This window comes from Pelophylax lessonae (genome assembly GCF_965119305.1).
Source record: "Pelophylax lessonae genome assembly, chromosome: 6".
NCBI lineage: Eukaryota > Metazoa > Chordata > Amphibia > Anura > Ranidae > Pelophylax > Pelophylax lessonae.
The window spans coordinates 261315922-261340094 of NC_138773.1; the positions used below are offsets into that span (position 1 = coordinate 261315922).

A 24173-nucleotide genomic window follows, 5' to 3' on the forward strand; every position below is an offset into this window, starting at 1 on the left:
AGCATACCAAGACCTTTTGGACAATTTCATGCTCCCAACTTTGTGGGAACAGTTTGGGGATGGCCCCTTCCTGTACCCACATGACTGTACACCAGTGCACAAAGCACTGAATGAGAGAGTTTGGGGTGGAGAAACTTGGGTGGCCTACACAGAGTCCTGACCTCAACCGGATAGAACACCTGTGGGATGAATTAGAGTGTAGATTGGCCTTCTCATCAGTGCCTGACCTCACAAATGCGCTTCTGGAAGAATGGTCAAACATTCCCATAGGCACTCCTAAACCTTGTGCACAGCCTTCCCAGAAGAGTTGAAGCTGATATAGCTGCAAAGGGTGGGCCAACTCAATATGGAACCCTACGGACTAAGACTGAGTTGACATTAAAGTTTATGTGCATGTTAAAGGCAGGCGTCCCAATACATTTGACAATATAGTGTATATTACCATAACCAATCCAAATGGGCTCATTCATACCATGACAGTGGTTTTCTTTGTGCCCTGTCACACACTTACTCAGGTGCGTTGCATAAAAATGTGGCATGTCTGAATTTTACGTATGGGAGCTGAAAGAATTGTCATTTTGTAATGTTAGAATAAAGATTAAAAAAAAAAAAAAAAAAAAAAAGTAAAGTGAAAAATGCAACTTATCACACCTCATTACCACCCCAACATGTGAGTGTTATATGGATCTTAATGGGGGTTGGGGTTACCAACAGGGCCACTAACAGCTTAAATTTTAACCAATTTAGCAGGATTTTTCAAATTTCAAACAGTGTATACCATCTTTACACAACTAGCATATTAAGGAGAATTCAATCATGGCAGGTTCCATTCCTCATAGTACATGTATCCTCATACTGTCTGGTAGTATATAAAGTGATCCTAGCATTGGATATATTTTTTCACATTGATGAATAATTCCAAGCATTGGCATGGTATGCAATAGTTACATTGGTCCAGCTTGGGGGAGTCCCAGCTGGCTTCCCACAATCAACATGGCAGTGCCAGAACCTGAAGACCAGTGAAGAATCAGCCCAGTTGAGGACAGCGCTGGATCCCTGGGCTAGGGAGTGCATTTTTATTAAAAGTTAGCAGCTGCAGTATTTGTAGCTGCTGATTTTTCTATTTATTTTTAAGCATGCAGGCCCCCTTCAAGTGCCTGCATGCTAACAGTTGGCAGTTATCCATTCCCTCTCACCGATATCACAGTTCTCCCCAACTTCTTCAAATGTTTTTCTATCAACAAGCATGGAGACATCTTTGCTTAAAGTGTTATCTGATCTCTACAATACACAGAACATGGAAATGCTTGTTACTTCTATCAGTGTCTGGTTAAAGCTTGTTGGAGGAGTTTTCATTCTGCTCTGACTGTTTTAAGAGGATGCAGGCCCCCTGTCCCTCTGTCTGGACAGTGCTGATTGGCCCTGTGCTGATCACATGCACTCTCCCAAGAAAAAAAAAAACTCTCTAGCAATACACACCAAACTGAGCATGTGCAGCTTGTCTCCTAGACTCTATCAGATGTATTGGGGACAGTGGAAGAATGGGAGGATCAGAGAAGACAGAATCACACATCCTGTTTACACAATACAGAGGGTTAACCCCTTGAGTTCCACAGTGAGTATAACGAGCATGCTTTGTTGCATATACAGACTGATTTTACCATTGTGGGTTTCTAACACTTAACCCATTATTCAGGATCAGTATCTAGTTCTTGGACTAACAGATGACAGTCAAGTAAATCCTAATGCCTGTGCAGTTTTCTGCTGTTTTTAGACCCCGTTCAGACTGCAGCGACACGACTTGGTGGGGCGACCTGTGAAGTCGCGGTGCACAGCGTGCACCGTGACCTCGGAGCGACTTGCACAGACTTCATATAATTGAAGTCAATGCAAGTCGCTCCCAGGTCGCCCCAAAGTAGTACAGGACCCTTTTTCTAAGTCGGAGCGACTTGTCTCGCTCCTATTAGAACGGGTCCTGTACTATTCAATGGCGGGCGACCGACCGCGACTTGTCAGGCGACCAAGTCGCCTGACAAGTCGCGCTAGTGTGAATGGAGTCTTAACAAATCTTTGATGTAATCAGCCAATGTTGCAGCCTGATTACGAGTGTGACTTGCTCTGGAGTTACAATGTTGCAGTCTGATTACGAGAGTGAGGAAAGGCTCCTTCCTGCATGCAGCGGATATCACCTTGGCATAGGCAAAGTCACTTGACTTAAAGTGGTTGTAAAGTCAGAAGGCTTTTAGTTTTAATGCGTGCTATGCACTAAGATATGAATGGACACAGGGAGCTGTGACTCTACTCGGGGGCCCCCTATAGCAAGCTGCTTGCTATGGGGGCACTCATTGGGAGGGAGTGGCTAGGAACACAAAAGAGGGACCCGAGAAGAGGAGGATCGGGGCTCCTCTCTGCGAAACCACTACACAGAGGAGGTAAGAAAACATGTTTGTTATTTTAAACTAAAAAAAAATGAGACTTTAGTATTACTTTAAACTCAAGGATGCTTTTTTATGATAAAGAAAAATAAAGCTTTATTAGAAAATGATATTGTTGCTGTGCATTGTGACACATCTGGAAAATATTCATGCAGACTGAAAGGTCCGCTTTAATAACTGACAGTTATTTGGCAACCTAATTAGCAGAGAATTAGGGAGGTGACATATTTCAACAAGCAGGGCTGATTGTCAACTCGTAGGATGGGTGGGGGATTCATACAAGTCCTGCATGACACTAATATTCTGGTCTGTCACTTTAATAGCTTTTAAAGGGCAACTCCACCCAAACCTGCTCCTTCGGTTTTGAATATTTAATATCTGTTAAGGCTTGTTTTTTTCCTCTCAGTCAGGTACTCTCGTGGAGAGAGATCTCCACCTGAATTTCCAGTTCTGTGCATCTGCCTGAATTGTGACAGTCCAGGTGATGGTTTTATAATTCCCTGATGAATGTTTCATGATGCATAGTAAACAAGTCACTGATCGTTCCAGCGGGAAGAGTGACACCCTCATTCTGTCCTTATACAGGGTGGTAGAGACACAATTTACTGTGGGGAAATGTTATCACTGCAGTCTGTACGACTATAGGTCATGCTGGGCAATATCCTCCATTGGTGCTCACTCCAAACTGGCTGGGTAGTAGGGGGAAATGGGGGGGGGGGGGCTTTGCAATTGCTGATCCCCTTTTAGACTCCTTATTGTGGTGCTGATCTGGAACAAGTTGGAATGAAGTCAGAACTCCTAATATCAAAATATTGCTGAGGGGCCTCATGATTTGTAGTTACTCCCCTGGTATTCACTGTGGAATAATGGAAATGTTGACATTCAGTCCACAGCAACCTTTCTCAATCAGGGTTCTGTGGAACCCTAGGGTTCCTCTAGGTTTCTAGGGGTTCCTTGAGAAATGAGCAAATTCTGCCTCTCCGATAAATAACCACTGACACCAATCATCCTTTTTTGCTATCTGTAAGAGGATATTCTTCCCAATGATAAAAAATGTAAGGAGCATTTCTCCCAGTGACTGACCATCACATTAATATACTGTAACTTGTAGATATAGCAATTATTAGCAGGGGTTCCGTAAAGCTGGCCTACGCTTGTAGATTTTCATTAGAAAATATTCATTTTCTGATAATTCATTGAATTACATAAAGCAGTGGTCTCCAAAACATGGCTCAGGGGGTGTATGCAGCCCTTTGCTTGCCTTTTATCTAGCTCTAGAGGCAGTATTCCTGCCACTGATACAAGGCAGTATTCCTTCTAGTGACACCCACAGAGGGGGCACTATTCCTCCCACTGACACCAACAATGGAGCACTAATACTCCCACTGATACCAATGATGGGGCACTAATACTCCCTCTGATACCAATGATGGGGCACTATTCCTCCCACTGATACCAATAATGGGGCACCAATCTTCCCACTAATGCCATTGATGGGGCACCATTCCTCCCACTGATGCCAACAATGGGGCACTATTCCTCTGACTGAGGCCAACAATGGGGCACTATTCCTCTGACTGAGGCCAAGGATGGGGCACTATTCCTCTGACTTAGGCCATCGATGGGGCACTATTCCTCTGACTGAGGCCAAGGATGGGGCACTATTCCTCTGACTGAGGCCAAGCATGGGGCACTATTCCTCTGACTGAGGCCAAGGATGGGGCACTATTCCTCTGACGGAGGCCAAGGATGGGGCACTATTCCTCTGACGGAGGCCAAGGATGGGGCACTATTCCTCTGACTGAGGCCAAGCATGGGGCACTATTCCTCTGACTGAGGCCAAGGATGGGGCACTATTCCTCTGACTGAGGCCAAGGATGGGGCACTATTCCTCTGACTGAGGCCAAGGATGGGGCACTATTCCTCTGACTGAGGCCAAGGATGGGGCACTATTCCTCTGACTGAGGCCAAGGATGGGGCACTATTCCTCTGACTGAGGCCAAGGATGGGGCACTATTCCTCTGACTGAGGCCAAGGATGGGGCACTATTCCTCTGACTGAGGCCAAGGATGGGGCACTATTCCTCTGACTGAGGCCAAGGATGGGGCACTATTCCTCTGACTGAGGCCAAGGATGGGGCACTATTCCTCTGACTGAGGCCAAGGATGGGGCACTATTCCTCTGACTGAGGCCAAGGATGGGGCACTATTTCTCACACTGACTCCAAAGATGGGACACTATTTCTCACACTGACTCCAACAATAGGACACCATTCCTCCCACTGATACACTGGCTTCAGTCCGGCCCTCTCAAAGTCTGCAGGACAACAAACTGGCCCTTTGTTTAGAAAGTTTGGAGACCCCTGGTGTAAAGGTTAGCTGGGTCAAACCAAAGTTGTTTTCGAAAGTAGTGACAAGAAAATTGGAAGGAACAGGATGGAATCTTTTCACAAACAAAATTCTAACTGAATGTTTTAATTTGGGTAAAATGATGCAAAGTGTAATGAAACTGGTTTTATCCACCTGGGATTCCATTCAAATAGCAGATCTGGAAGAAATTTGAAAGTGCTTTTAATAGTTGACTCAATGATTGCCTGAAAGAATGTTCTGCTGAACAAGTTTTCTACAACATTCAAACGAAATCTAACCTCGTTTGGCCAGCTTGAGACTGGAAAGATATTTCAAGGGTTCCCCATTTTTTGTACAACTTTACATGGCAACAATTGTAAATTGACCTTATGTCTCCCCCGGCCTGTCCCCCCAAAAAAGTTGTTAATACACCATTTCTTTGCAGAGCAGTATGTTCTGGTTTATGCAATGTTTGAAAAAAAGAGAACATTGCAGATCCTTTTTTTTTTTTTTTTTCATTGTGATCCCATCAGTGACCTAATTGCTCTGGATTTCTCCAGGTTCTCTGGTACACAAAGCACCATTTTCCAGCCAAAGTGGCTCTTCCAGTGTTCATGTCACAGAGATTACTGGCAGTTCCTCCAGGACGCGTAAGTTTGTCCCATTGAATGGCCAAATTTACATGAACTGCTAACAAACGGCAGACACCTGAGCACAATAATGCACTGTAATTTAAGCACAAGCTATCTGCTTTTACAGGGACAACATCTGTACAGACCTGGGCAAGTTACAGGCACAATACCTGAGGGCAGATTCCAATTCTATTTTTTCAGCTAATCTTGCAAAGTCTCCGGAGACTTCTCGGGAAACTTCTGTTGTCTCTACAGCACTAGACAAAACACAAAGTGACAGATGCATGAATGTCCCGGTTCTTCCGCTCCACATATTCACCATACTGACCTCCTTTCTGATTGGCAGGCATGTATGAATGGTCCTGTCCATCTCCCATTACATTTATAGCTCTTGTAGTGAGATGAGTACCAGTTGCCTTTGATTCCCAGGGACAGTCCCTTTTTATATGTGGACATTTCTGTCCATAGAAATGTTGCTGGTTTTTAAATTTGACCACTTCTGTTTTTAGGGCTCTTACACATGGGCCAAATGAGACCCTTCAGCATAACTGCCGGTGTATTCTCCTAGCCCAGACAGCCCTGTTCTTTGCATGTGTCCATACACGGTAATCGCGTTTACGACCACACCGTCATATACATGAGTACAGCAGTATACTGGCATTTATGTCAATTGCAGGCTGTATGATGCAACTAGACTGGGCGGAGAAAATATACTGACAAATACACTTAAGACCTCATCTGGAATATGCAGTTCAGTTTTGGGCACCAGTTCTCAAAGGATATTGGCGAATTGGGGAAAGTGTAGAGAAGGGCAACCAACCTGATAAGAGGCATGGAGGAGCTCCGCTATAAGGAACTGAATTTATTCTCTCCTTGAGAAGAGGAGATTAAGGGGGGATATGATCAACATGTATAAATACATAAGGGGTCTATACAGTGAATTTGTTGTTGAGTTATTCACTTTGAGGTCAACACAGAGGACAAGGGGGCACTCTTTACGTCTAGAGGAAAACCGATTTAGTCTCCGAATACGGAAAGGTTTCTTCACCATAAGAGCTGTGACAATGTGGAATAGACTCCCTGCAGAGGTGGGTCTGGCCAGCTCAGTACAGGCGGTCCCCGGGTTACAAGCAAGATGGTGATTGTAGGTCTGTTCTTAAGTCGAATTTGTTTGTAAGTCCGAACAGGTACATTTTTTAAGTTTACCTCCAGCGAAAATAATAATTTTTTACGTTTTTTTGGATAGCATAGGGAAGGGTTAACACCCCTGTACCATTTGTTTTGTTGTCTGTACCCATGTTCAGTAGATTTCACCTCACTTTCTGTCCCTATGACAACTGTATTTTGAAAATTTTGGGTTGTTGTGGAAACAAGAATTGGTGATAAAGCTTCAGTGGAGACACCTTTTTCCCATGATAACTCAGACAGGAGTGAATTTCCCTTCCTAGGGGTAGATTTCTCCTCACTTCCTGTTGTCTCTCTCTGTTTGTAAGTAGGAGGCATTTGTAAGTCGGATGTTTGTAACCTGGGGACCGCCTGGATTCTTTCCTAGGTGTACATAATATAAATGGGTACTAATATTTATAGGTAAAGTTGATCCAGGGAATATCCGATTGCCTCTCAGGGGATCAGGAATGAATTTTTTTCCCCTGTTGTAGCAAATTGGATCATGCTTTGCTGGAGTTTTTCACCTTCCTCTGGATCAAATGCAGGTATAGGATTGTGTATATGAGATTGTATGGTTGGGTTTTCTTTACTGTTTTTTTGTTTTTTTTGGTTAAGCCAATAACACTAAATGGGCTCAGCCGGCCCATGTGCAAGAGCCTTTTTGAGCAACAGGTGGAATGAGTCCATGGATTGTGGATACGGTCTGTTGTAGCTGTTCTAAAGTTCACAAACATTACCTTGATTTGCGTAGTAGACTGTAGACCGATTCCAAAGTGTGGCCTCTTGATGGGTCTGATTCCCAAAGTCTGGGATTTATTATTTTTTTATTTTTTATTTTCGTAGAACTGTCTATAAATGCTAATGGTACATTTTTGGTCCATGCTGGGCAAGGGCTATTTAAAATAATTTTTACAAGAACACAGATTTTGCTGTAAATCCTAGCATTTCCTGCTCTGCACTGAGCCATGCTAAGCCATTTCTTGGACCCTATGGGGTTGATTTACAAAAACTGGAGAGTGTAAAATCTGGTGCAGTAATCCAGTTCACAAACCAATCCACTTCCAGGTTTTTTTTTTTTTTTTTTTGTCAAAGAATATTTGTACAAGCTGAAGTTAGAAGCTGATTGGCTACCATGCACATCTGCACCATATGTTGTACTCTCCAATTTTAGTAAATCAACCCCGATAAGTCTTTTGCAGCTATCCATACAGCACCACATGGAGAGTTAAGAATGGGGGTAAAATTACAAAAAAGATGCAGAGTATTAACAAAAGTCAGCAGATAAGGGGGCGACTGGAAAAAGAAAAGAAAAAAAAAAGACACCCCTCCTTTGCCTTCTTTAGCTTCCATCCTTTAAAAATAGTAGATGACACCTGGGTACGGATTCTTTTTAAAAAAAAAAAAAAAAACACTTAGAAACTAGAGAGTTTCCAGTAAGAACACATTAGAAAAAGGCCACACAATGTTGGTAAAATGTACATGATTTGTTTTTTTCATAAGAAGGGTGGTTAATTCTCTAACTGTCTATAGGAGCAAAAAGTAGCTAAGAGACATAGTCTCAGCCAGTTTAATTTTCTTATCCTAAGGCCCCTTTCACACATAGGTCCGTTTGTCCATTTTTCATCCATGTGTTGACGGATAAAAAACGGACATCAATGCATCTCTATGTAAAAACGGATGATCATCCGTTTTCATCCACCCGGTCAATGTCCGTTTTTTGGAACGAACGAATGAATGGCCTATTTTTCATCCGTCAAAAAAAAAAACGGATCGGACGAAAAGCGGATATAAACAGACAAACAGTCCGTTTTTCATCCGTTTTTTCATTGGTAGTGGATGTAAAAAAAAAAAGGATAAAAAACAGATGAAAAACTGATACATTTTGACGTGACTGAACTGATGAACTGAATGGGCTGTATGTGTGAAAGGGGCCTTAAGCTGCTCATGATTCCATGATCAGGGACCTTGTATAATGATGGTGACTACAGCTGTCAGCATAGAAGAGTCCAATCCATTGTTATTGTTGCCCCCTGAGGTAAGTGGTGCTGGCAGCCTTTGTTTAGGTCTCTAGTCTCATACCCCTTCCCCCTCTTCATTCACTGTAATGCTGTAACCCACCAGTGGGTTCTGGAGTGTTTGAATTCACTCAGATTGTTTCGTCTGATCAGACCACACACTGATATCTGTGGGCACCCTAAGATCTCTTATAATGGGGGCAGGGACCGTAAAGACATAGATGAGTGAGTTTGGGGTGGGGGAACTTGACTGGTCTGCTCAGAGTCCTGACCTCAACTCGATAGAACATCTTTGGGATAAATTAGAGTGGAGACAGCGAGCCAGGCCTTCTCGACCAACATTAATGTGCTTCTGGAAGACTATCAAACATTCCCATAGACACACTCCTAAACCTTGTGGACAGCCTTCCCAGAAGAGTTGAAGCTGTTATAGCTGCAAAGGATGGGCTAAACTAATATTGAACCCTATGGACTAAGACTGGGATGCCATTACATCTCATGTGCGTGTAATGGCAGGTGTCCCAATACTTTTGACACTGTAGTGTATCTAAGATCTAATGTTTTGATGAGTGATCAGACAGACTGCAGCCTAGAACCTGCATTAGACCTTAATATACCATACTGGTCTACCTTCTCCAAAGAGAACCCCCTTCTTTAAGGTCCACAATTAAACCAATTTTCATTCCTACTGGTTTAGTACTAACACACACAGTAAACACCAGTTCCCCATACTGGAAAATAATAGGTATGTACTCAGGGCTCCAGTAGAGGGGAACTTTGAGTAAGGTGAGTGAAGCCACCCCATGGTTCTTTTTATAAAGCTAAGCCGCTATGTTGTCTAGTATTGGCAAAAGTATAGGCTCACATTTTAGGAGGGTTTCTAATTGCTGCACCTTTTTATTTTAGCTTCTTATCACACGTGTAAGGGTTTGGCAAAAATAAATATAGATTCATGTAACCGATTCCTTTTCAGGTAGTAAATCATTAATGGATTTAAGCTGGCTGAAGTTTGTTTCCTAGAGCGTTGCATTTACATAATGGCGGCCTTATTGCTGTTATTGTTAAGCTATAAATGGATGATTGGAGAAAGTTCTGATTTTCTGCAGTGTGTTTTAGGATTGCACACCTATTTATTGGATGTGTACAAAGAAGAGCGAAACCAAACTGTTCTTCTGTGTATCTATTGTGTGATAGTGGGGGGAAAAAAAACATTTGTTTCTAGTAAGAAAAAAGTCAATTTCTATGACTTAAGTGAAAGAAAATTTTAAGAAAACGCATTTGTCGACCTAAGACCCCATTCACATTTTGTGCATTCTGGGTGCTGGAAAAAAGTGCCGGTCTCTCATGATTTCAATAATTAAAAATGGGCGGATTTTAGAGATGTTACGCAGGTGAATTCTACAAGCTTTTGAAAATGATTGGATTTGGGGCTGAAAAGACAGGACAGAGTCTAGGATTACACCTATACCCTGGTGTGAGGGGAAGGACTGATGGTTGCATTATTGACCTATTTGATTTTTATGTATGCTTTGTACATTTTATATACAAATATAATAAAATTGTATATATAAAAAGTCCTGCTTGCTCTGTCTTTGATGGGGTTTTCATCAAAAGGGGTTACCGTATATACTCGAGTATAAGCCGACCCGAGTATAAGCCGAGGCCCCTACTTTTACCACAAAAAGATGGGGAAAAATGATTGACTCGAGTATAAGCCTAGGGTGAGAATGCAGGGTGGCGGGCATGGTACAGGAGAATGCAGTGTGGCTGGCATGGTACAGGAGAATGCAGGGTGGCAAGCATGGTACAGGAGAATGCAGGGTGGCAAGCATAGTACAGGAGAATGCAGTGTGGCTGGCATGTACAGGAGAATTCAGGGTGGCAGGCATGGTACAGGAGAATTCAGTGTGGCTGGCATGGTACAGGAGAATTCACTCTGACAAGCATGGTACAGGAGAATTCAGTGTGACTGGCATGGGACAGGAGAATGCAGTGTGGCTGGCATGGTACAGGAAAATTCACTGTGGCAAGCATGGTACAGGAGAATTCAGTGTGACTGGCATGGTACAGGAGAATGCAGTGTGGCTGGCATGTACAGGAGAATTCAGGGCGGCAAGCATGGTACAAGAGGTTGCAGGCATACTAGTGCGGCTGTCTCACTTACCTGTTCCAGAGGCGCCTTCATTTTAAAAATAGGTCCGCCCGGCCCCGACACGTCATTGCGCACGCGTCGCCGCCTGGTATACGTTCGGCTATTTCCGGCCTGTCTCGAGCGGTGGCGGCGCATTGGGGGTGACAAGTATACACCGGGCGGCGCCATTTTTAAATCTTAAACACGTCGGAGCGGCTGGGAACTTTTTTTTTTTTTTTTTTGACTCGAGATAAGCCGAGGGGGACGTTTTCAGCACACAAAAAATGTGCTGAAAAACTCGGCTTATACTCGAGTATATATACGGTACATATGAGCTCTTTCACGCTTGAAAACTACCTATAAAATGCTGAGAGCTTTTGTGGCACTTTTTCAGGCGCCTTTGAGGCATTTATTTTATTTTATTTTATTTTTTTTTAGGACACTTGACTCAAAAACTGCTTCAAGAACCATCTTGAGGCGCTTTTGAGGTCCTTCCCATTCATTTCATAGCCCTTTCACACTGAGGCGCTTGAAAACTGCCTATAAAACACTGAGCTTTTAAGGCGCTTTTGAGTCGTTAGTGGTGCGCTTTTTTTAAGGATGCGTAACTCAAAAACTGCTTCAAGAACCATTTTGATGTGCTTCCTATTCATTTCAGCCCTTTCACACTGAGGTGCTTAAAAACTGCCTGTAAAATGCTGAGCGCTTTTGCAGCGCTTTTGTGGTGCTTTTCATGCACTTTTTAGGCATTAGCAGTGTTCTTTTTTTCCAAGGACACGGGACTCCAACATTGCTTTAACCACTTACTGCCCGCCCACTGTCAAATGACGGCGGAGCGGTGCAGCTCTCGTTCATATGACGGTGCACCTGAATGGCCTCTGTGTGCCCACGGGGGCGCGCGGTGCAACGATTGTGGCCACGCTGTGTTGCTAGAATACGATGCGACCCTGATCTTGGTAAAGAGCCAATGAAATGGCTCTTCACCCATGTGATCGGCTGTGTCCAATCACAGCCGGTCACATGTAAATGAGGAAGTGCCGTTTATTGGCTCTCAGAGTGTGTGGCGAGGAGAGCCGATCAGCGGCTCCTCCTCAAAGGGGAGACTAGGACAGGTAATCAGGGCACTGATCATCAGTGCCCTGATTACAGAAAAGTGAGAAAACAGTGCCAGTCAGTGCCCATCAGTGCCTGCTCATCTGTGCTGCCCACCAGTGTCAGTGCCTATCAGTGGTGCCCATCAGTGCCACCTCTCAGTGCGGCGTATTAGTACCTCCTCATCAGTGCCCATAAGTGCCATCTCATCAGCATACATCTGTGAAGAGAAAAATTACTTATTTTCAAAATTTACTTACAGAAAATAAGAAAAACTTCTTCTTTTTTTATTTTCAAAATTTTCGGTCTATTTTTTCTTTTTTTTTTTTTTTGTAAGAAATAAAAAACCCAGGTGTAATTAAATACCACCAAAAGAAAGCTCAATTTGTGTTAAAAAAATGATAAAAATTTCATTTGGGTACAGTGTAGCATGACCTCGCTATTGTCATTCAAAGTGTGACAGCGCTGAAAGCTGAAAATTGGCCTGGGCAGGAAGGGGGTGAAAGGGCCCTGTATTGAAGTGGTTAAGCACCATTTTGAGGCGCTTTTTTTTAGCACTCCAAAAATGCTCTAAAGCTGCTGCTTGCAGGTTTTTTTTCACCACCCCACCAGCGCCTGCCCCACTGTGAAAGTATGTATTGATTTTAATGGGAATAGGTTTTCGTGAGCTTTTCAGGCACTTTCTTTTTAGCACCAAAGCCCTTTCACACTGAGGTGCTTGAAAACTGCCCATAAAACGCTGAGCGCTTTTGCAGCACTTTTGTGGAGCTTTTGAGGTGCTTTTGAGTTGTTGGTGTTTTAAGGACACGTGACTCAAACTGCTTTAGTGCCGGTTCACACTTGTGCGATTGCGAACGGATGCCATTGCTATGCGAATTTGCAGTGCGAGTTTACCTTGTGTTTTTCAATAGTACCAGCGCGATTGTAATGAGAATTTGATTGCGTTGATTATGTTAATTAAGCTCAGAAGGGGTGGAGCTAAGGGGAAAATCAAACAAAAAATAAGAATTTGCACATATCTGAACTGATAATGCGAGTCCAGACCGATTTACATTGATGTCTATGGAGACTAAATTGACAACGCAACGCTGTAAACTCGCACAAGACCCTTTTCATCATTGCATTATATTCGCATCTGAATCGCAACGCATAGATGTGAATGACCGTCGCGAATACAATGTATTTTGGGAATACATGCGAATCTAGACTTTTCATAACGCATCGCATTCGCAGTAAAAGCGCACAAGTGTGTATCGGCACTCAAGAACCAATTGGAGGTGCTTTTAAAGTGATTTTCAGGTACTTCCCATTCATTTCAATGGAGAGGGGCGTTTTTTGAGGCGCTTTTTGTAGCACTCCAAACATGCTCCAAAGATGCAGCTTGCAGGATATTTTTCACCGCCCCCAGTGTGAAAGCATTTATTGAATTTAAAGGGAATAGGTTTTTGTGAGCTTTTCAGGCTCCTTTTTTAGCGCCAAAGCACTTGAAAAGCGCCTCAATGTGAAAGGGCTCTCAGGTTCCAGGGCAAGCATCTAAAACGCGTGTATAAAAACACAGAATGCAAATTTGAATTAGGACAAACGTTGGTTCTATTATTGTCCCCATTATCCATTTTGATCCCAGTTAAAGCGGAACTAAACCCATCAATTTAACGGTTTAAAAAAAAAAAAAAGTTACATTCCGGCATGCCTGGAATGCTAACTGTCACATTTGCCTGTGCTTTCAACCAAACTGTCAAACCATCAATTGGCCGGGTCAGAACTGGTCACATATACAGAACCATGGCAGTTGCAGATCAAACAGAAACTAAGATATGGCAAAAAAGGATAAGAGGGTATAGTTCTGCTTTAAGAGAACTTTACAGTTCTTCTCCAATGTAATGTATTTATTTATTCCAGGTACTTGTATAACGCCATCATTTACACAGCGCTAATTCACTTTTCTGATTAGTTTACATTTTAGGTCACCTTGCTGTATTCTTTTTGTACAAAGCACCCACAATACACTTTGCCAACAATCTTGTCACATGTGCTGGAGGCTGTTTACTGTTTGCTGAGCAACCTGATACCCTGAAGGTGAAATTCTGATTGAATTTTTAATGAGCATTGCACTGATGGAAGAATAATTTCAAAGGTTAATATCTTCCTTTACGCATTTGTAAAGGCAAAACGTATTTTTGTTTTGGAAAGAATGTTCTAGGATTAGAACTTCTGTCATGTTTTAATTGTGGTCTGTGTATCCAATGGGGAGATTCGTCCCTCTGCTTGGCCTGGTCACCTTTGTCCCTGAAACAGAAAAAAAGGGGAGATCCTGAATTGTAGAATTGTCATGAGAGAAAGACATGAAGAAAAATCTTCCAGTAGAGACAATTGCTCTAATGACAACCATCTTAGATGGGTTTCTCCTCACTTTTTTGAGATTTCCCTGGAATTATCTTACATTTATAAGATGGGGAGTGAAGGGAAATCTCCCCAGCAGGACACAGACACTAACAAGTATCCTGATAGGAGTTTTAATCCTTCCCTATCCCAAAATAAAAATAAATGTTCGCTATACATACACTTTAATGCCCAATCAACATATACATTGTTTAATTTTCACTAGTTTATTCTTAATATTATACAGGATTTATATAGCACCAACACTTTTCAAAATAAAGAGAGACAATTCGATACAAGTGGGTTAAGAAAGCTGTGTATGTGAGAGCTTGCAATCAAAAATCTAAAAAAAAAAACAAAAAAAAAACAGGTTGCGTTAAAATGATTTCACAATAAAAATATTTTGAAAAAAAAAAAAAAAATGATTTCATCTGCAGATCAAAATGCATCCCTTTTTAATCTGTAGATGAACAGTAGGATACAAAATTAAACAATGTTTCTTTTTATCATTCTGTTTTAGCAGCTGAGCAATGTTGTTAATAAACATTGCTTTTTTTTTTTTTTTTTGACAGCTCCAATTGCCGGGACTCCAGCTGTCAAAGGGGAACCCCAATGTTGGCTAAATAAGTCATCAGTTTTTAAGGAAGCGGCGGTCCCGCTCTTTAACAACCGGTAATTGCCAGCTTTTTTTTTTTTTTTTAAATTTCAGCTGTCAGTTGGGAAATCCCTCTACAGTCTGAAAGAACCGATTTACAAAAGTATCGATTTCAGGTATCCTAGCATTTGAGGAGTACCGATACTCCTGTAAAAGCTTGGAATCAGCCCTGGTATTGGTGCAACCCTAGCAGGAGGACACATTGGGTAGGGAGTTCCAGAAGGGAAGAGAGGCTCTGGAGAATTTAGTTTTTTTTTTTTTTTTTTTTTAATTTTACACATTGGGCCAGTGGAATTTAGCCCAAAATATTAGTTTCTTGTAATTTTTTTTTTTTTTCTATGTTCCACACAGCTGAATTTTTGTTCCAGATTACAGCAGTTTTTGCTGTGTGTTCAAAAATATAAAACCTACAGAATTGAGTTTTACTTTAATTATATATTAGGGAGGCTTGTGTTCTTTAATTACTGTAAATCCAGTCATTATAAAGGTCATACCAGCCTACACTCAGCATAGCCTTGTGTAAAACAGATGTGGAGCTGTGCTAAATGGCCACACCTGTTTATTCAATGTATTCCTTCTGTATATAATGGGTTGTCACAGTCATGCAGCTATCTTATTCTGGGAATTATTACGCTTCATGACTTTCACATGAATCATTGAAAACTTTAAATACGTTTTTTAACTCTCTTTAGCTACTTAATAACTATAATTACTTAATTACTTCATTAATGTCTACCTATTTAAAGAAACATTTTATGGGAGAAATGCCAATGCTGAGCTTCTTCTGGAAATGCTATTTGCTTAGCTGTCTTTGGACGTAGAAGTATAATGTCAGTGATGTCTGAATGAAGCCAAACTAACTAATCTGTATAAGTATTCCAGGGCTGAGATTCAAAACTGATTGAACATACTGGATCATCATGACATCTTTTAGAAACCGGTCATCAATGGCAGTCTCCACTCTCTTACCTTATTCCTTGTTAAAGTGGTCTCTTGCATTCGCTCCTCCCTCTGTTGCTCTGGGTTGTAAGCATCGTCTTCATGAGGAATTCAAGACTATTGGTCCTGCATTGTATTTGATGACATCGGCACGTGACCGCTGGTCAAACCAGCTTGAACAAGAGGCCCCTTCTCCTAGTATTTACAAGCATTTAACCAATGCAGTGGCTGGGGGGGGGGGGGGGGGGAGAGAACTGCAAGAGTTATTTTTGCTGGATGGGCTGGAGACTAGGTTCACACCTATGCATTTGCAGTGCATTTTTAGTTTTGTATAAATGCACTATGGTCCATTTAACTTGATTTCCTATGGGTCACGTTCACATCTGTGCATTTTTACCCAGTGCGTTTTCTCGAAAAGGGTCAGAAATTCTATTGCCCGCAGCAGGTTGCATTTTTGCTTGTTTCTCCCTCCTGGCAACATTCACCGCCTGCAAAACACATCAAAGCATTAAAACGTGTCAAAAACACACAAAGCACACTGGAAAAATAAATCAACCGCAACCTGCATAGGTGTGAATCTAGTCCTAAAAAATTCCCAATGGGAATAGAAGATGTACTATAATTACTATAAAAGAAAAATATATCTGCGCTCAGAACATAATATACAAAAATAAAAGGCAACCAACCATATAGGTAAGGAAGAAGGAATGAAGAATTAACAACACCACACCACGTGAGTATATGGTGGACCCTTACCAGAAAAAAAATTGACCCTCAAATTATAGAGAGGTCAATAAAAGCAGGATTCCTGAGTATAGCTGGAGCCCAATTATAGCTGTGTAAACCCAGAGTACTCACACCATATAGTTCACCATATATACCATATACGTGGTGTGGTGTTGTTAACTCTTCATTCCTTCTTCACTGGTGGCTGGAGAAGTTCTTTTACTATGGACTTTTTCCTGGACTTTGATTATCCCTGTGTTATTATTTGCACAACTGCATAAGGGTTCTTTATGATCTTTTAAGAATGTATTGATTGTTATGAACCAACTATTGGCTCTACCCTTACTTTTGTACTATAATTACTGTACCTCTCCAGCGGCCTGTCTCTATTACCTCCCCCTATTCCAGCGGCCTGTCTCTCTTACCTCCCCCTATTCCAGCGGCCTGTCTCTCTTACCTCACCCTATTCCAGTGGCCTGTCTCTATTACCTCCCCCTATTCCAGCGGCCCGTCTCTCTTACCTCCCCCTATTCCAGCGGCCTGTCTCCCTTACCTCCCCCTATTCCAGCAGCCTGTCTCTCCTACCTCCCCCTATTCCAGCGGCCTGTCTCCCTTACCTCCCCCTATTCCAGCGGCCTGTCTCTCTTACCTCACCCTATTCCAGCGGCCTGTCTCTCTTACCTCACCCTATTCCAGTGGCCTGTCTCTCTTACCTCCCCCTATTCCAGCGGCCTGTCTCTCTTACCTCCCCCTATTCCAGCGGCCTGTCTCTCTTACCTCCCCCTATTCCAGCGGCCTGTCTCTCTTACCTCACCCTATTCCAGCGGCCTGTCTCTCCTACCTCACCCTATTCCAGTGGCCTGTCTCCCTTACCTCCCCCTATTCCAGCGGCCTGTCTCTCTTACCTCCCCCTATTCCAGCGGCCTGTCTCTCTTACCTCCCCCTATTCCAGCGGCCTGTCTCTCTTACCTCCTTGTATTCCAGCGGCCTGTCTCTCTTACCTGCAACCCTGTACCGAAATGAAATTTACGTCCTTTTTTTCCCTTAAATAGAGATTTTTTTTTGGTGGCATTTGATCACCTGTGCGATTTTTTATTTTTTGCGCTATAAACAAAAAAAGAGCGACAATTTTGAAAAAAAAAAAAACGATATTTTTCACATTTTGCTATATGACATTCTCAAAAAAAAAATTTGTTTTCTGCTACATATTTTTGGTAAAAAAAATTGCAATAAGCGTATTTTGATTGGTTTGCGCAAAAGCTATTGCCTCTACTAACTATTGGAAAGATTTTATGTCATTTTTATTGTTTTTTTATTTTTTTTACTAGTGATGGAGGCGATCTGCAATTTTTTTTTTTTTTTTGTGGGGGTGTGACATTGCGACAGACAGATCGGACCCCTGACTGACATTTTTGACACTTTTGTGGGGACCAGTGACATTACTACTACAGTGACATTACTACAGTAATCAGGGCTAAAAATATGCACTGTAACTGTATAAATGACACTGGCAGGGAAGGGGTTAATACTATTAGTGATCAAGGGGTTAAATGTAAGCCTAGGGGAGTGATTCTAACTGTGGAGGGGCGTAGTTTGTGAGATCATCAGAGACATGAGATCCTATTTAGCAGGATCACATAGCCTCTGTGATCACTTCAGGGAGAAGGACAGGTGGCTGTGTTTACATCAGCCGTCCATCCTCTGTCAGCGGGGGGACATCGCCAGTGGCCGGCGGCCATTGGAGCCGCCTGTCACACGCACTGGCTCCCCAGCTGACGAGTGGCGCGCGCTCGCCCCCTAGAGTCTCCTGAGCGAGCGACTGTGGCATTGCGGCAGACAGATCGGACCCCTAACTGACATTTTTGACACTTTTGGGGGGGACCAGTGACATTACTACAGTAATCAGTGCTAAAAATATGCAATATGCACTGTTACTGTAATAATGACACTGGCAGGGAAGGGGTTAATACTGGGGGTGATGTGTGTGTGTGTGTGTGTGTGTGTGTGTGGGGGGGGGGGGTTCTGTGACAGGCACAGAGATCGCAGTTTCAGCATAGCTGAAACTTCTGATCTGTCCCTGCCTGTCAGTGAGAAGATCCGCCTGCTTTGTTTACATAAGCAGGCGGGTCTTCTCTCCGTTTACCAGACGATTGTGGGAGGAAGGTGCAATCGCTGCCTCTCCTCCCACTGCCCGACTCCGCTGGGCCGGAACCCCTTCCTCTCCAGTCATGTAGTACTACGTGACTGGACCCAGGGGAGCCGCACTGCTGCAGTAATATTCTGTGGGAAGTCAGCAAGTGGTTAATTTGCAGGTATTTCCTCTAACTTTCCTGTTTGGCTGTGGGACATGAAGTGAAGGTAAATCTCCCCAGTGGGATAAAGATTGCAAAAATAAACCTTACAGAGGTTATAACCTTGCCATACTCTATGCAAAAGTAAAAAAAAAAAAAAAAAAGGTTTTGCCTATAGTTCTACTTGAAGTTCACTGGCAGCAGACTATTATGATGTGTTGGATTTCACCATTTATTTTTGTTTTGTTACTTTTGTATATTTAAGTCCTTTTAAAATCTTTTATTTTATAGATCTTGGAAGATGATGTTACCGCAAACATAATGGCTACTCTATAGATTACTTTTTCCCCTCGTTGGTTGACGAGCGCAAAAATAAACATGACAAACTTTAAAAGGCTGGTTCTAGGCCAGCGATTCATACACTGGAAGCTCGGTGCCATCACCCTCATTTTTATGGCTTTTGTGTTCTTAATACAAAAAGAAGTAGTTGATCGAGAAATGGACGAACTTGCAGCACATGATGGCTCCCATGTGAAGAAAAAAAAGATGTTGGACATGGTAATAGATGCTGTAAATAACATTAAAGACTCCATGCCAAAAATGCAGATCAAGGCGCCTGAAAAGCAGCTTGATAATGATGATGGAAAAAGACGGTGTTTACCGGGATATTACACAGCGGCAGAACTTAAGCCTTTCCTTGAGCGTCCACCTCAGGATCCGAATGCACCAGGAGCTGCTGGAAAGCCATTTAAAATGGACAAACTCACCCCTAAGGAGGAGGAAGAGAGGGAACAAGGAGAAAAGAAACATTGTTTCAATGCCTTTGCTAGTGACAGAATTTCATTACATCGGGACCTGGGACCAGACACAAGGCCTCCTGAGTATGCTTAGCAGCTACTTATTGTCATGTTACATGTCATATTTTTTTAGGCAACACAGTAGATGATAGACTATCTGAAGCCAAAACGTATTTTATTCATTTTGGATAGTGTGTCTCATTGGGGAGATTTTTCCCTAACAGAAAAGAGGCGGAAAATTCCCTACAAATTGGAAAAATTCCCTCTTTTAGACAGATGTCACCAGAAAATGTGTTCCCATTGGAAGATTTTTCCCTCATTCCTGTTATATTAACAGATAAAAATCTGGCATTTTTCTTAATTTTTACTCCAGTTGACAATAGTCACCAGGACAAATAGAGATTTGAATCTCCCTAGTAGGACACAGACTGAAATGTAAAACTTGACAATAGTTCCAACACCTTACCACACTATCCAATACATAAGAACATTTATCTTTAGAGACAGGCTGCCTTCTAAAAATTCCCTGGCTATTCTTTAACCCTCCAATATGATACCTTGCAGATACATCAGGCTGGGCTTCCACAGTTAGGGGTGGCTCCAGCCTAAAAATTTTGGGAGTGCTGGTGTTGAAAGTACAAGTAGGATTGCTAATGCAGCGTGCAAAGCGTGCTGTCTAGTGTGCGCCTGTAGGAGTGGTCAGCGAGTGGTTTTGGCCAGCAAGTGGATGTTTCCTCATAGTCTATGGCTTGTAGTGTAACACTTTTCTCCTTAGGTGTACACCAAATACTGGCAGAAAGTGAACCGAGGAGACCAGAGGACCAGAAATTAGAACTCCCAACTTGTGTCAAGTTCAGCAATAACTTCAGCACAGCAAAATAAATAATGTCCAGCATCCCAAAATAATTCATCCACAGTAGGACCCAGAAATTAACCCCTAACACAGCACAGTAATTAAACAGGGCATCAGGTTCAATACTAAACCCCCCCACACGGCACAGTAATTAACCCCAGCATTGCACAATTATTAATTTCGCCCCAGCATTGCACAACAGTCAACACCCTCTTCCAAACACTGAACAATTAACCTTGAACACTGCACAACAATTAAACCCATAGGTACACAATTAGCACCCAACGTTGCACAATAATTAACCTCCAATGTTGCACAATAATTAACTCACAACATTTCATGATAATTATCACAATAATCACACCACAAAAATTAACCCCCAGCATGGCATAGTAGTAAACCCCCAGCACGGCACAGTAGAAAAACACCCAGCACAACACGGTAGTAAACCCCCAGCACAACACTGTAGTAAACTCCCAGCAGTATAGCAATCAGTGTGCTCTCTTTATTGTTTAACATACAACATAGCATGAAGAGTGAAGAAGTCAGCACTATTTGGCGTGTTAGTGTGTGGGGTCAAGACTACATACAACATTAGTTCCAACAGTGTGGTTCCTTACATTGGTGGTCAATACTCTTCATGCCCCCTTACATTAGTTGTCAGTGTGCATCTGCATAATGGTGGTTAGTGTGCTCCCCTGTACAATGGTGATCAGTATGTCCTGTCCTCTGTATATCCATAAAAATCAAAAAATGCAGCGTAACCCTACACTTCTCCTTTAAAATTGCACAAATGGACTTATAAGTGCAATGATAAAACCTAGCTATACATATCCAGTGCAAATCAACCAATGTATTGCAATATAGTAGTGATGGTGTCCTCTCTACAAAAATATTTTTAGAAATATATAAGCTGCAATGTGCAAATAATGATGAAATCCCCTACATACAATAATAGCAGAGGTGCAAATTAACCAGTGTATTAGAACATAGTAGTGATGGTGTCACCCTCTCTGCAAAAGTTGAGAAATATTGTAGAGCTGCAGTGTGCAAATAGTGGTGACCCCCCCCCCCCCCAGGGGGTTGTAGGGAGGCTTCACTGTTATTTGCACATTTCAGTTATGAATTTTCTCAAAATATTTTACGTAGAGGATGACACCATCACTACTATATTGCAATACATTTGCATTGGATATTCCTATATAGGTGTTACTATTGTACTTCTAAGTCCATTTGTACACCTTTTTATAGAGGAAGCATAGGGTTGCGTGGCATTTTTGCTTTTTATTGATTCATTCAAAAAAAGATTCTGTGGTTATTGTGTTTGAGTTTTATTTTGGTTGAAAGGTATTTGTTTTATTTGATTTGGTTCTTCCTCTGTATACTGGTAGCCAGTGGTCCTGCATACTGGTGGTCAGTGTGCCACTGTATACTGGGCATTTTTCTCAAAGAATAGATGCCAGATCCAACCACGCTCCCACCTCAATACAAATGACCCCCTTTCCCCCACTGAGGGGAAGAGCATGCCACACCAAATGGTTGGTCTGGCCAAACAGTACAGTGGGAGGGTCCTAAAGGGGCCTTGGTTTAATACCAAGAGTGCATTACACACAGAGTGCAGGGTTCAGGAGTGTGCTATGCATAGAGTGAAGGGTTGGGGAGTGTGCTACTTGCAGAGTGCAGGGTTGAGGAGCATGCTACATGCACAGTGCATGTTTCATAAGGGTGCTACATACAGAGTGTAGAGTTCAGGGGTGTGCAACGTTAAATAGTGCAGAGTTCAGGGATACGCTATGTACAAAGTTCAGGAGTGCATGATGTACAGAGTTCAAGGGTGCACTACATAAGGAGTTCAGGAGTGCACTACGTACAGAGTGCAGAGGTCAGGAGTGCTCTGCGTGCACGGTGCAGAGGTCAGGAGTGCTCTACGTGCGCAGTGCAAAGATCAGGAGTGCTCTACGTGCGCGGTGCAAAGATGTGGAGTGCCCTACGTGCGCGGTGCAGATATCAGGAGTGCTCTACGTGCGCGGTGCAGAGATCAGGAGTGCTCTACATGCGCGCCGCAGAGATCAGGAGTGCGGTACGTACACGGCGCAGAGATCAGGAGTGTGCTATGTACAGAGTGTAGCATTCAGGCATGCACTACATAGAGTGCAGAGTTGGGAATTAGCTGATTCTCTTGAAAAGATTGCATTTGGTGAAGGTATTGACCACCAAACTCAATATGGGATATAATTTACACTAACATGAGAAGGGGAGAGATAGTACAGAGAGAAAATTCACATTACTTTTAGCCCTGGTCCACATTGATGCTACTTTGAAATCAGGCTACTTCACTTTAAGTGGCTCAATTTCAAAGTAGCAGGTCAAGGCTATTTTAGGTGCTGCATGATGATTGAATAGATGGAGGGCTGGTTGGATTGAGGGATGGATGGTTGGAGGCAGAGGCGGCTGGTGCTCAAAATTTATTTTTGGGGGGGGGGCACAAAAAGAAAAAATGTAATGGGTATTGCTTCGCGGCAAAAAATGCGGTAAAAAATTGCGTGACTTTGAGGTCATGGCACAGGCATGGCATAGGTGATGGTACAGGAGATGGTATAGGCATGGCACAGGTGATGGTACAGGCATGGTATAGGCATGGCACAGGTGATGGTATAGGCATGGCACAGGTGATGGTATAGGCATGGCACAGGTGATGGTATAGGCATGGCACAGATGATGTTATGGGCATGGCACAGGTCATGGTACAGGCATGTCACAGGTCATGGTACAGGAGATGGTATAGGCATGGCACAGGTGATGGTAAGGGCATGGCACAGGTGATGGTATAGGCATGGCACAGATGATGTTATAGGCATGGCACAGGTCATGGTACAGGTCATGGTAAGGGCATGGCACATGTGATGGTATAGGCGTGGCACAGATGATGGTATAGGCATGGTAAAGGCATGTCACAGGTCATGGTTCAGGCATGTCACAGGTCATGGTACAGGAGATGGTATAGGCATGGCACAGGTCAAGTGACAGGTGATGGTACAGGCATGTCACAGGTCATGGTACAGGCATGTCACAGGTCATGGTACAGGCATGTCACGGTATAGGCATGGCACAGGTCATGGTAAGGGCATGGCATCGCACTGCAGCGGCTTCATTAACTGTTCACTTACCTGCTCTCCTGGGCAGTGGGCTGGCTCGCTGACTCGACTCCTGTCCTGTGACTCCACACTCAGACTGCGAGACGTCCACGGCGCGCTGCTCCTCTCTCTTCGCTCTGACGGCTGCGGGAATCGGCGGGAAGGTGACGGAGTCGGGCGGTGACGATGAGTGACTGACGCACGCATCGGCACCGCCCCCAACGACGTCAGCCGGGAGGTCCTGAATGATTGGTCCAGGCTGGAGTCTGGGCCAATCACAGCCAGGACAGGACTAGTGAAGAGGCCTACAAGATGCTGAGCATGACAAATGAGAGCGATGGGGAAGCCTCACTGTCAGAATCAGGCTCAGTTTTTAAACCTGTAGAGAGCAGCAGCACCCTGACAGATAGCTCTGACGAGGGAGTAGAGGTCCCTGCTAAGGTCAGGCATACCGGACCCAGTTCTTCTGTTACTGGGGTGCAACAACCGAGTGTCGGTACTAGTGGCGCCCAACCTTCTGGTGAACTGGCAAGCACCAGCGGCCTAGTACATCCTGGTCATAGTCAAAACAGCACTGCA

The 24173-nt window shown here is 43.2% G+C and overlaps 1 protein-coding gene across 2 annotated transcripts in view; it reads left to right on the top strand.

Annotated features, from left to right (window-relative positions):
* GALNT3 (polypeptide N-acetylgalactosaminyltransferase 3) overlaps positions 1–24173 on the top strand; it is a 124395-nt gene that overhangs the window by 34150 nt on the left and 66072 nt on the right. For both annotated transcript variants that reach the window (XM_082262405.1, XM_082262406.1), the window contains exon 2: positions 19102–19691. In XM_082262405.1, the coding sequence (XP_082118531.1) occupies positions 19189–19691 (503 nt within the window). In that variant the 5' untranslated portion in view covers positions 19102–19188. The remainder of the gene's footprint in view (positions 1–19101; positions 19692–24173) is intronic.